Source organism: Gymnoscopelus microlampas (assembly GCF_963454915.1).
Source record: "Gymnoscopelus microlampas genome assembly, chromosome: 21".
NCBI lineage: Eukaryota > Metazoa > Chordata > Actinopteri > Myctophiformes > Myctophidae > Gymnoscopelus > Gymnoscopelus microlampas.
Genome location: NC_139958.1, coordinates 36,097,774 through 36,111,945, shown reverse-complemented (window position 1 = coordinate 36,111,945; position 14,172 = coordinate 36,097,774). Strand labels below are relative to the sequence as shown.

The 14,172-nt window shown below is 42.2% G+C and overlaps 1 protein-coding gene across 2 annotated transcripts in view; it reads left to right on the top strand.

Moving 5' to 3' along the window:
• The window catches only part of ctif (CBP80/20-dependent translation initiation factor), a 106,462-nt gene extending 99,354 nt beyond the window's left edge, over nt 1-7,108 (top strand). For both annotated transcript variants that reach the window (XM_084046618.1, XM_084046617.1), the window contains 2 exons: nt 2,388-2,441; nt 6,630-7,108. In XM_084046618.1, the coding sequence (XP_083902744.1) occupies nt 2,388-2,441; nt 6,630-6,872 (297 nt within the window). In that variant the 3' untranslated portion in view covers nt 6,873-7,108. The remainder of the gene's footprint in view (nt 1-2,387; nt 2,442-6,629) is intronic.
• Nucleotides 7,109-14,172: the final 7,064 nt, after the last annotated feature.

The window sequence follows — 14,172 nt, the reverse complement described above, 5'->3', positions numbered from 1 at the left end:
TTAGGAAAAGATTCCGGTCGGGTTTAGGGTTAACCCATTGAGACCTGAAGCCGATTCTACATGTCTCCTAAATCTCAACAGTATTCTGAAAAACGTATGTTTCTATATCAGTGGTTCTCAATCTTTTTCATGTCAAGGGCCCCCAAAATTATATGCATTTGGCCGCGGACCCCCATCAAAATATTTTGTTCCAGGCACCCCCAGAAGCAAAGATTTGAGTTAAAAATGTTCGCTTTAGAAATATATAAGATTTGCACACATTTTCACGATTTTTCAAAAATAGCAGATATACAAGCTCATAGCGCGGCACTCGGTGCCGCGCTATGAGCTTGTAGATCTGCTATTTTTGAATAGCCAAAGTGTAAAATAATGCTTTTTAGCTCAAATCAAAAAATGACACAGTTCCAGGTCTTAATGGGTTAATATTAGATGTCCGGGTAGCTCAGTCGGTAGAGCACTCTCCTTTCGACCACAAGGTCATGAGTTCGATCCCGGGGCGCCGCCAACTCAAGAGTATGAGTGGTGCGGCAAGTCGTGCGGTAAGTACTGGGAGCTGATGCTAGGTGTTGCGCTCCACCTCAGCATTCCATCTCCCAGGGGGGTCTAGCGGACTGCGATACGGGGATAGACTCCCGGGTTCTGTGCTGATACTGACTATAAGAGCCTATCCTTACTTCTAAGACATGGAGGTTCGGTTTAGGGGTTAGGATTAGGCAGTTTACCGGAAAATAGACTTTTCACTGATTTTCGAGGACAACTATAGTAATACAAACGTACGTGCGTGTGTGTGTGTGTGTGTGTGTGTGTGTGTGTGTGTGTGTGTGTGTGTGTGTGTGTGTGTGTGTGCGTGTGCGTGCGTTTGTAGAAAAAGTACAGTAAAATGTATAAAAAATCTTCTGAAAATAGCAGATTGTGAGCTTGTAGATCGGCTAATTTTAAATGGACGAAATGTATATAGGGCTGAAGTGGTTGATGCATTTTTGTAATAATAATCAAAATCTACAAAGTAACTAGTAACTGAAGTACAATATTTGCCTCTGAGATGTAGTGGAGTAGAAGTAAAAGTACAGCAAATTGGAAATACTCCCGTAAAGTAGAAATACCTCAAAATCTTACTTAAGTGCAGTACTTCAGTAAATGTACTTAGTTACTTCACACTACCGTGTGTGTGTGTGTGTGTGTGTGTGTGTGTGTGTGTGTGTGTGTGTGTGTGTGTGTGTGTGTGTGTGTGTGTGTGTGTGTGTGTGTGTGTGTGTGTGTGTGTGTGTGTGTGTGTGTGTGTGTGTGTGTGTGTGTGTGTGTGTGTGTGTGTGTGCATGCAGTATGTCTGTAGGCTACTGCTCATGCAGAAGGCAGGGCTTTAAATTAATGCTCGCTGATTGGCTGGCTGAACGCCTGGCATGCTGGCCCTTCTTGCCAGTTTGATGTCTTAACAGGAAAATAATATTTATCATGAGGATTAGCTTCTTTTTTTGAACATATTCACACGCATGAAGGCATTAGTCGTGCGTCTAATCCCGTTCATGTAGCGTCTATTCAAAATATGTTTCAATAAAACATCTTCCGAAGCTTATTAGCTTTATTTACGCTCGTTAAAAAACGTAAAAAAATATATATATATATATTTTAAGACCCGAACGGCTGGCGTATCGGTTCGGGCACCTCGGCTCAATGTAGCCTGACAGCGCGTTCCGGGTTTGAGTCCCGATCCCGACGGCCTTTGCTCCCCGCCTCTCTCTCCCCATTTCCTGTCAACCTACTATCAATAAAGGCATAAAATAATAATAATATATATATCTTTTGTAAGTAATGAAAATAGCCAATCTACGAGCTTGTAGATCGGCTAAAGTGGCTCTGGGTTCCTATAGTGCGGTCCAAATTGACCCTTACAAGTCTGCAACTCTTGGTTCCATTTGTATACTGTCAGAGTTAACCCATTTAAGACCTGAGGCGATTCTTAAAAATATTTTCTAAATCCTAACAGTTTTTTGGAAAAAAAAAAAAAAAAAAAAAGTTTTTCAAGATTTTTCAAAAATAGCAGATCTACAAGCTCATAGCGCGGCACTCGGTGCCGCGCTATGAGCTTGTAGATCTGCTATTTTTGAATAGCCAGAGAAATCTAAAGTGACACAGATGCGTTAAGGGGAGACCTTGCCATTTAAAAGTTTGAGAACCATTGGGCTATTTTCACTACTTTTTCCCGACACTCGTATGATGAAGTAGGGCATTGATTTATGAAAATAACCCTTAAAATTACGGAGATAATGAGGTTCCTGCGATGGACAGACGATGGTACTGTCCAGTTCTGATCCCGTTTTGTTTGGATTCCGTTTGCCGTCTTGTGTAATCTGTCGTTTTAACGTCTGTCTGTTCTTGTCACCTTGTAGCTGTTGGAGTCCTCGGATGTGAAGGAGGATGCAGTCATCTGCTGTTCCATGGAGGTACGTGTATTGTGTGGACGACGGCACACGTCATCGTTATAATTGAATGTATAATAATGTCATTTATATTGATTATAATCTATTTAATTATCAAATCAAATCATGTTTGTCAGGTAGAAACCTTGTATCCATATTTCATCTTATGTTTTTCCCCCATATATTTACCCCTGTGAGCTTGTAGCTTGGCTATTTTCATTGCTTTTGAAAAACGAATGTTTTGCCTATAATACCCAAAATAGGGACGCCAGGTTGAAAGTGGTGAAGTCTGTCCTTGGGTTTTATATATATTTTACTGATGAAACGTATTAACAAGCGTGACTAAATGATAACTACATTGGATCCATGTAATTGGAACACAGGTTCTTTCTTTCCATTTCCTCAAAAGTAACGTTTTTTTGACATACTGTACAAGGTTTCTACCCGACAGCAACGATAATGTGTCTTTGTGCCATATGACGATTATTAGGAATTCAGTTCAGAGCTCATGTAGAAAGTGTCCAAATGGATACAGGAAGAGTGGGCCCCTCGATGACAAAATGGCAATTTTTCCCACAATGTAAAGAGAATAAATAATTTCGAAAATATCTCTTAACACCACATTCCATGCCAGAGGTTAATCTCATAATGTACTTACCAGTGCCAGCGTTTTATTGTTGTTTTTTTGTTTTTTTCATGTCGCCATAGACCTCGTTAAAATCCTTAAGATTGAGCTCTAAACTGCTTGTAAACATCGCGAAGATGTGACTGCTTCGAGCAGTGAAAACCACGTGTCAAACGGAATCGCCATGTTGTAGTTAGAACGGTTTATGTTAAACAGTGATCAGCGAGGAGAAAAACTACAAAGAGAAAATGGCGTTCCAGTTTCGTCATTAGAACGGAGGCCGACGGGATCGGCAAAACCGGATCCCGGATAATTCCGTTTCCGGTGGTGCTACAATGAAATGTGCCGTATCGAAAATTGAAAAAAGTGCAATGTGAACTTTTTTTTTTTTTAAAGAAAAAAACACCACTTCGCGTAGGTCTACGCTACTGGCACGTGGCGGCTTTAAATAGGTTCGGGTAGCTCTACGCAATTGGCACTCAATGTGTTAATGGTTTGTAAACTATACATGATTTGAATATGCACGGTACATCATTATCGGACCAAAATGTACCCTTCAACTTATTGTTTATATGCCCAGAATACAGGTTTTGTAGCAATTAGTTGCATTTGTAGAAATATTAGAATGTTCAAAATGTTCTCATCATGTATACTATACTTTACAACCATATTCCAAATATTGTATTTCTACCAGGCGGTCCTCAGTGAAATTAGTTAACATAGCGTCATAATCATTTTAACCACTTAGCTTTGGCTATTCAAAAATAGCAGATCTACAAGCTCATAGCGCGGCACCGAGTGCCGCGCTATGAGCTTGTAGTTCTGCTATTTTTGAAAAATCTTGAAAATGTGTGCATATCTTTGAAAACGTACATTTTTTTAAAGCGAACATTTTAACTAAAATCTCTGCTTCTCGGGGTCCCTGGCGCAAAACATTTTCAGATGGGGGTCCGTGGGCAAATTACATATCAATTTAGGTGTCCTTGGCATGAAAAGGGTTGAAAACCACTGACCTAGTAGCATCTATCTAAAACAAGATCGGACACTGTAGTCCGATGCATACGTACATTGACACGATACACCAGACAGACACATGGGTCTGGCTCTCTCCCAAACCCATCAACTTTGCTGCCGTTAAATATTAATGTTACCTCCCTCGACGGATTAAAGGACGCACAGAGAAAAACCTGGCAGATGTTAGCAAACGGCTCCGCTTCCCCTACATACTGTATGCAACCATCGACTTGCCATGTTTGTTGCACATGCAGGCAGTGTACACACACACACGCACACACAGGTCTGTCACAATTATTACATAATTGCCTAATCCCAATTATTTGAGATAGTCGCTTTTTTTTGTGCAGAATTGTCATAATAGCCATCATTTCCATGTTTAACCCATTAAGACCGGGGACGCGTCTGTGTCATTTTACATTTCTTTGGCTATTGATCTGCTATTTTTGAAATAAAAATAAAATCGTGAAAAAAACATTTTTACATTATTTTCAAAAAACTGTTAGGATTTAGATTTTTTTTTTAAATCGGCCTCAGGTCTTAATGGGTTAAAATGTCCATATATTAAAAAAGAAAAGATCTACAGATCTACAAGCTCAAATCTGGAGCTTGTAGATCGTCTATTTCCACTATCAATGTATATATATATAAGTATAAAGTAAATAAATATGTATTATTTGTCATATCTGCCCTGTGCACCTTTTGTTTACGAAGCCTAAAAGCCAAACGGAAATGCAATTTTTATCCATAATGTTCCAATAATGTTCAACGACGGAAAAGACAATTGAATCGTTAATCGCAATTTATCGTCAAGTAAAATGTCATAATCGTGACAGTCCTACACACACACACACACACACGCGTCTCTATTCGACAGTGACAGACATAGTGTCAGACAGGCTGACAATGTCCACACGATTGTGTAGCTACAATCACACCCACCGTGACCTGTCACCCACATCTGTGTGTGTTCACAGTTCAAGGTCATTAAGATGGCTCGTGTCGTCGTCAGCACGTCTGTTGCATTCATCAGTCAATCAAACTTCATTCATACTGTGTAGCACATTTCATGCATTTCTGATGCATTTCTTTGGTTATCCCATTAAGACCTGAGGCGATTCTTTAAAAACAATCTAAATCTTTGGAAAAAAACGTTTTTTTTTCAAAAATAGCAGATCTATAAGCTCATAGCACATAGTTTTAAAGCGAACATTTTGCATTTCTCATTTCGGTCCTCTTCCCCTTGTCTTTTTGAGTGGTGCCAGCCACTCCTACACTTGACCGACTGTGTGGGTCCGTCCGTCCGTCCGTCCGTCCGTCCGTCCGTTTGAGCACGGCCTCAACAGCTGCAGCTGATTACAACACAAGGATGCAACCAGTTACACTAATTCAAAGGCACCACTCTCTTCACACTGGGTGTGATTTTTTTGGAACATTTTAAGATTTTTTTATTGACCTTTATTTATTCAGGGAAGACCGTTCAACGAGTACAACGTGATCACAACATATAGAAAAAGCAATGACATTTTTAAATAAAGTGCAATACGAATAACATGAAAAACACCACAATACAGACGAATAAGGGGCTACGCAAAGCAGGTGCCGTCCTTACGTAATACGTCCTCAAGTAGTTCCCTAAATGTCTCTACGGAGAGACACCAATCGATCCGGTTTCAGAGAGTCCTGGAGATTGCTCCATTTGTCCGGAGCACAGAAGCTGAAAGCAGTCCTTCCTTGTTCACTCTGTTCATACGTGGAGCGATGAGTCTTAACGTGAGCGTCTGCGAGCGTGTTTCATATCCCGTAGTGCATGGGGTCTTCAACAGGGGGTCCGGGACCCCTAGGGGGGGGTCCTCAGAGTTACTACAGGGGGTCCGCCAAATCTTAGTGTCATTTTTTACATTAGCCACTTCAACCCAGCATCCCTATTCTGAGGAGAACTTTATGTCTATGTTTTTTGTTTTGTTTTTGTGTTGTATGTACTCTATGGACCCCCCTGTGTGTCTGGAATAAAGTTTGAATTGAATTGAATTTAGCCCAAAATAGCAGATCTACAAGCACACAGGTCTATGTATGAAATCTATGAAAATACAATTGTATACAGTATGTATGTAGTGGGTGTCCCCTGCTTCATCTCTCTTCCAGCTAGGGGGTCCTTGGGCTGAAAAACCTAGTGGTATAATTAAAAAATGACGATAAATGCAATGGGAGCTTGCCACACGGGGCCTTTTTAACCCATTAACTGCCATTCAGAGGTATTTCTGAATATTTCTAGCCAGTGCCAGAGATTTTTCATTGAAAAAAAAAAAGTACTCAGGAGCCGAGTTAAATATTTTTTAAGTTTTAAGTTAAGTTAAATAAATAAAAAATCACACCCAGTGTGAAGAGAGTGGTGCCTTTGAATTAGTGTAACTGGTTGCATCCTTGTGTTGCAATCAGCTGCAGCTGTTGAGGCCGTGCTCAAACGGACGGACGGACGGACCCACACACAACGGTCAAGTGTAGGAGTGGCTGGCACCACTCAAAAAATAACATTATCGATTTTTTTTTTCCTCCTCCTCTTCTTCTTCCAGTTGCAGAGCACGGGGCGGCTGCTGGAGGAGCAGCTCCCGGAGATGATGACGGAGCTCCTGGCGGCGGCGCGCGACAAGATGCTCTGCCCCGCCGAGTCCCAGCTGACCCGCTCGCTCCTCATGGAGGTGATCGAGCTGCACGCGCACCGCTGGAACCCGCTGGAGGCGCTCACCACGCAGTACTACAACCGCACCATCCAGAAGCTCACCACCTCCAACACCAACGCCAACACCAACGCATAGGAAAACGCGACTTTTAGACTAGAAGGGCCCTAGCCGGCCGGCCAGCCCCCCAGGACTACGAAAGAACCATCCAGAAGAAGCCCCACCACCATCAACACCACCACCACCACTACTACCGCATAGGAAGGAACGGAGCTTCCTAGAGCAGTGGTTCTCCAACTTTTTGTTTTAATTTCAAGGACCCCCCAGTTTGCTATGCATTAGAACAGTGGTTCTCAAACCTTTACATTTCTAGGTCTCCCCTTAACTCTGACAGTATACAAATGGAACCAAATGGACCCTGACGGGTCCATTTGGTTCCATTTGTATGCTGTCAGAGTTACAGACTAGTAAGGGTGAATTTAGAACCCCCTGATGGAACCCAGCGAGTCCGTAGAATCCATTTTGAGAACCACTGCATTAGAACACGGACCCCCCCCCAAACCATAGCTCATGGAGTGTGATGTATAACCAACTTGGGGGTAAGGAAACAAACAACGTCCCGTCCCGTCACCCCATCGGTAACATGCGGGGGAGTGACGTTCAAAAGTTTGGTTTCGACTCACTTTCACGCGGCGGTTCAGTTCATTTTTTTGAATATTTACCGTATCCGTGAGATTAAAGATAAAAAAAGTGCATTACTGTATACACAGTATCTCACGGTTGTTGTTACGCGTAGATGGGTTCGGTGTCGTTTGACTGCTGAGATTCCAGATTCAATCATTTATTACATTTCAAAGAAAGCGTACATTTGAATTGGGTCTGTTCTCGGGGTACACAAAACGATAACAATGCAAATGCACAACAACATGAATATATGTATATATACTAGGGCGAACATTGAAGATATTCAATTTAAATAGCTTATAAAAAACTCCCACAATGAGATGTCGTCCTATTCGCCCGGTATAACGAGAAAGCTTCACGGGGACATTTGCAAAAAATATATAAAATAATCAAATAAACCTTCTCAAAATAGATAAGAATTGAAAACTGAAAGAACATCTTAAATAAATAATTCACATTAAGGTCATTAATACATGATTGTGTGATTTATATCAGCGGCTATCTACATATAGAGGCTTTTAAAACTATGAAACGATGTGACATACAGACGGAATACCTCACATGGCCAGTAGGGGCGCTCTTGGCCAACACAGTGTACTGTGTGTGGGTACTAGTGAGGAGACGGGGACAGTAGAAAGGGGGGGGGGGGGGGCTATGCAGACGGCAGCGGGGTCATGCGTGGGAGACAGGGAGCGGAGGGGGGGGGCAGCAGCAGCATGTCCGTAGGGAGGGAGAGGGGAGATCTTTCCCTCAAAGATGAAGGGACGGGGGTGTTCCGTGTCAGTCTGTCCCTTTGTGTTCATCTGACCCCCCTTCTCTCTGTCCTCTCTTTTCCGCCCTGCCTGTGTCTCTCCATCCAGGGCCCTTGGGGGGGGGGGGGGTCCCCCGTCCCCCCTGTCTGTGTGGCTGATAAAAGAGAGAGCAGACATGGACGGTGCTGTCGTGGTGTCTGACCCTCTCCCAGGGCCACGGAGCAGGTCAAAGGGCCCCCCCAGCTTGCTCCAGGGCCCGGGTGGCTCCTCCAGAGCTAGCCCTTTGTCCTCCCTCCCCCAGCGTGGAATCCTTTGTGTGGGACTGAGACGGTATAGGAGGGCCTGCTGGCCCAGCCCGGCACGGCACGGCACGGCCCTGCCATGGCTGGTCTGGGCTGGGGGGGGGGCTTCTGGCTGGCAGGGGAAGGGTGACAGATGGCGACTACAGCCCCCCCCCCCCCCCCCATGGGACGACACACTCCTGTTAACCCATTAAGACCTGAGGTGATTCTTAATCTTTTTTTCTAAATCCCAACATTTTTTTTGGAAAAAAATCCCCCAAAAAAATGTTTTCAAGATTTTTCAAAAATAGCAGATCTACAAGCTCATAGCGCGGCACTCGGTGCCGCGCTATGAGCTTGTATATCTGCTATTTTTGAATAGCCAAAAGAAATCTAAAGTGACACAGATGCGTTCCAGGTCTTAATGGGTTAACGCCCACCCCACCCCACCCCACCCAGTGCTCCCATCTAATCCATTGCTCCATTTAATTTCAAGCACCCCCCCCAGTTTGCTTGCTATGGGTTGGACCACGGGACCCCCATAACTCTTGAGAGGTGTCCAAAATGGAACCAATAAATGCACTTTCAGAGTTTCTGATCTGTAAAGGGTTCTAAACTATCAATCATTTAAGCCGTCAAACTCATGGGAGCTTTTTACTACTTAAACGGGAGAGCGTGTTTTTGAAAAGCGAGATATTTCCATTGAGTTTCATGCGGTGCCACTCGTCGACCAGTCGGTGGTACCCTACCCGAACACGGGACGTTAAAATATCTCAACAGAACAGTAGGGGAAACCGCCTCCTTACTTATATTAACATACTCTACCATCCATTCAGATAGTTTAAAATGACATTTGTATTCACTACAAAATGTGCGTGGAATTTTTAGAATATTTGACATTTATATTGACCTGCCCCCAAAACAGGGACGCCTGAAGTTAATGGTCACATGCACACGACTGTGACTAAAGAGCAAAATGGTTGCCGTGTGACCTGGGTCAATGTTGTCGGTCCGGGCTGCTGGGGGGGGGGGGGGGTGTGGTCGTGTGGGGGTTCAGAGACACACACACACAGGTTACTGTGAGTGTGAGGACATCAACATTGAAAATAGCCACATCGCCACACAACTAAGTATAAAATAGGGAAAACTCTAATCCCAACCCCTAAACCTAACCTAAATGTATAATCCTAACCCCGGCCTTAATCCTTTCCTTATTGTAATCTTAACAATACAATATATTTTTTAACCAGAAAACATTGGTTTCTCTTGTGAGGACCAGGAAAATTAGTCCTCACAATGTCTATTTTATTTCTCAAATTCTACTATACTTGTGGGGACATTTGGCCCGCACAAGTTTAATAATCCAAGTACACGCACACAGACAGACACACACACACACACACAGCTCTCTGGGGGATTCCTTGTTTTTGTTCATTAGCTACGGTGGGGTTTGGGGGGCATTTCATTTCCTCCGTGCTTGTCCGCGCTTTTATCTCCATTATCTATTTTATTATTATATTGTTTTTTAAATCATGTATCGTTTCTATTGTCAATATGTTACTATATGATTACGTGTGAAACTCATCTTTATAAGATTAAAAAACAAATGTACGTATGAGATATTCTAGAAGTAGGCCTTATTGCACAGAATTGATTTGTTTTGCACTGTTATGAGGCTTTCTGCTTTTGAAAGTTGGAAAACACACAACAACAACAAAATAAGGCAAAAGAAAAGATCATATTGAAAGTTGAAACGGTGGTCGTGGGATAGATTTTTTTTTAAAGGAAAAACCTTGGTTGTGAGAAAAATGGCGTAGCGAAGGTTTTTTTTTGACGTGCGAGAGATTAGTGGCCTTGTCTAAACTACCCATATTTGTATGAGCATCCTTGTTTTTTTTTGGGGGGGGCGGGGGGGGGGGGCTGGGCTGGCTGGCGGTGGGTGGGTGGGCCGGCTGAGAACGGACTCTTTGACGCCGTGCTCACTGAAAAGCGGAAACAAATCCAGCAAATCTTTTAAGAGGAAAATGAAATGCAAAAAAAAAAGAAAACGGAGAGAAAAAAAAAAAGCATGGCACACCAAGACACAGTGAAACGCTTCTCCCCCGAGTTGTTCTCTCTCTATATTAAGCCATTCCTTGCAGTGGACATTTTGCAAGTCTTTTTATTTCTTTTTTTGACTGTATAACCCTTTTGTTTTTTGCTTTGTTTTTTTGGGGGGGAGAACTGAAAAAGCATTAACCTGTGTATATTTGAGGACTTGTTATAATAATTATGAACATTATTAGCTACTCCTACGTGATTCTCAAGCCCCGGTTTCTACTTCGCCGCCCCCCGGAAACGGCCGTTTTGCTAGCTTGCGTCGCGTCCGCGACGCAAGCTAGCAAATCGTCCGTTTTCGGCAAGCGGCGTAGAAACCGAAGCGTCATTCTGGCTGAGCTGCTAATTAACGTGTGTACTATGATACTGATGTACCAAGCCAATCAATCCTGTACCGTCTGTGAATGAGTTCCGTGTCTAATCCATCATACAGTTGCAGTATATTTACGAGTATTTAAAATGAGAAAAAAAAAAAGGATTGAGGTGGCGGTTATGTAGGGAAAAGGGCCTAATGCAACACAGAGGGCCGTTTAGTTGAGATAGGATTGGATTGTGTGGCTAGAAAAAAGGTGGCCTTCGCGGTATAAATCCTCAGTGTTAATTGAACTTCCGAAGCCCAGACCAGTGTCCCGTTTTGGTCAGGTTAACACGTAAGGAATCGGACTGTGTTCCCACGTGCTCCTGTCAGGCATTTTCTTATGTTAAAGGCATATCATGTAACTTTGCCCCGTGCTTTACATAACAAAACTCTACGTGTAAAGTTTGCCTGCAGAAACACATTGCCCTCTCGCTGTGTTTTGGTTTGTTTTGGTTGGCTTAAAAACGTCCCCGTCTACCAAAACAAACACCAAAATACAGCGAGAAGGCTATGTTTTCTTGAAGATAAACACCACCACCCTGCTCTAGTGGGTGATAACTGCTGGTATAGTAAAAAAAAAAATACATATATGAATTGTTTTGTAACACAGGGCAAAGTTACGTACTGTGCCTTTAAATTGCTTGGGGGTGTCGTCCCACACATTCTCACACAACACTGTAAAATCCTGATAATAATGTACCCGTATGGGTCCGTTTGGTTTCATTTGTACACTCTCAGAGTAATAAATCGATAACACTGAGGATTTTGCTGTAAACATGCATACACACACAGATGACACATGCATATGAATTATATTTAGTTTTCCCATTGATTCTCTCTGGGCAGTTTTTATGTATTATTTTTAATTATGATTTTCTCTTATCTTGTATCAAGAATCCAGGATCCTGTGTAGTTGAACTCGCCCTGAAGGAATAGTTACATGAATATCGGGCGTGTTTGAAAGTTGACAATATTGAACCTTTTATTTTTGGTGGGGAGGCAAACCGCCAAAAGAGGTTATGATTCCATTGTGTTATTATAATATTTGTTTTGCTTTGTTTTTATCTCTAGGTTTCTATTTAAATGAATTTTAGCTCAAATGGTGACATATATGCACATACAGTATATACTCACCAAATTATAGGTGCCGTAAGTGATATGTTTTTGTTAAAATAAGTGTTAAATAGGTCCATATTCTGATAGTAGTCATTGAGTGTTTGTTCAGAAGCAGGGGTCTCCAGCTCTGAAATTGGAATTAATGATATGAAACAATGAGAAGGCAGAACTGGAACTGAAACACTATAGCATTGAAGCTAATTAATGGGGTAACACACATGGAAATGTATTTTATGTTTATTAAAGAGCTGGAGAGACGGGGAGACTGAACACAAACACTCTATAGCAATGATAACTATCACAATACAGAGCTACACATTTTGAACAAAACACTTTTGGTTTTAACCAAACAAATATCACTTAAGCTACCCTTAAGATCAACTGAAACTTTAGTGATACCTAGCTTGCCGGTAAATGCGTGAGCGTGGTATTACCCGTGTTTTAGTTCATACAGAAAAAGACGCGCCTATTGGTCAATTCCATTATGCAAAGAGCGGCTTGCTTTGGGTGTAGGACCCCCCCCTCCCTCCCCCTGACTCGTACTACACTGGACCCCAGCCCCCACCCAGTGTGACCTCTGACCCTGTAGCCCGGGGTCAAGTGCGATGTTTGAATACAACACACCTTCATTAGCATATTTTCATGAATATATCAAAACGGAGGCTCTAGTCCACACAAAGACAAGCTGTAGATTTGCAGGTGGGTCGTCTGTGAGCTCTTGTTCGCTTTGTTTTTCTAAGCAATTGGAAAATAAAACTAACGGGGAGAAAATGATGGATAAATGTGTGGACGTGTTCTGTGTTTGTTGCGAATACATACAGACCGGTGGTTTATTTAATATATGTATACTGTAATTAACAAGAATAATGTTGCAATGTTGCTTCAGTCTTCAATCCATCTCTACTCTGAACCTATAGAACAGTGGTTCTCAAACCTTTTCATTTCAATGACCCCCAAAATCATATGTATTTGGCCGCAGACCCCCATCCCAAAATATTTTATTCCAGGGACCCCCCATAAGCAAAGATTTGAGTTAAAAATGTTCGCTTTAAAAAAAGAAATATATAAATTCAAAGATTTGCAAATAGCAAACTTTTGCAAAATAGCAGATCTACAAGCTCAAAGCGCGGCACCAAGTGCCGCGCTATGAGCTTGTAGATCTGTTATTTTTGAATAGCCAAAGTGTAAAATAATGGTTAAAGTGGTTAAAATGATATTGACGCTATATTAGCTACTTTTGCTGGGGACCCTCGGGTACCCCCCCAAGGACCCGACTTAGAGAACCATGGGTGACTAATCAATAAGTTTTCTTATTGATTAGTCACCCCATTGAGACTTCAATTCATGGATATTTTGTAGTTTTTGTCGCATTCCTAAGCCAATAATTTGATGACCAGTGGACCGTTAGGCAGCGGTTCCGGTAGGAGACACAAAGGAACCGCTGCCGGTCATCAAACTTTTGGCTTAGCAATGCAACAAAAACTACCAAATATCCATGAATTCAAGTCTCCACGGGGTGACTAATCGATAGAAAAGAAGTCATTTGGGGGTGAACTATCCCTTTAAGAGAAGAACAATTTTGCAAGATGTCTGCTATGTTGGAGTAGCCCAACTATTACAAAAAAACGGGTTAAAGTGGTCAAACTCATTTTGATGCTATATTCACTCATTTTGCCCGGAGGCCCCTGGAACGACCTCGAGGGCCCTGGTGCGTCCCCAGACCCCACTTTGAGAACCATGTGTATGTCTTCTCTGTCGGGTCCAAAACTGGTACTTTTCAGGATTCAAGTTCAAAAATAGCAAAAGTAGCGGATCGCGCCGCGTTTCAAGCTTGTGGAGCTGCTGTAGCAGTGGTGTAAAGTAACTAAGTATATTTACTTAAGTACTCTACTTAAGTACAATTTTGAGGTGTTTTTACTTTAGTGGAGTATTTCCAGTTTTCAATACTTTTACTTATACTCAAGGAAAATATTGTACTTTTGCTCCACTACAATTATCTGAAACTTTTTAGATTTAGATTTGTATTACTAAATATACATTAACCACTTAAGCTCTATATATATTTCGGCTATTTGAAAATAGCCGATCTACGAGCTCACAACGCGTCGCGATGCGACGCGTTGTGAGCTCGTAGATCGCTATTTTCAAAC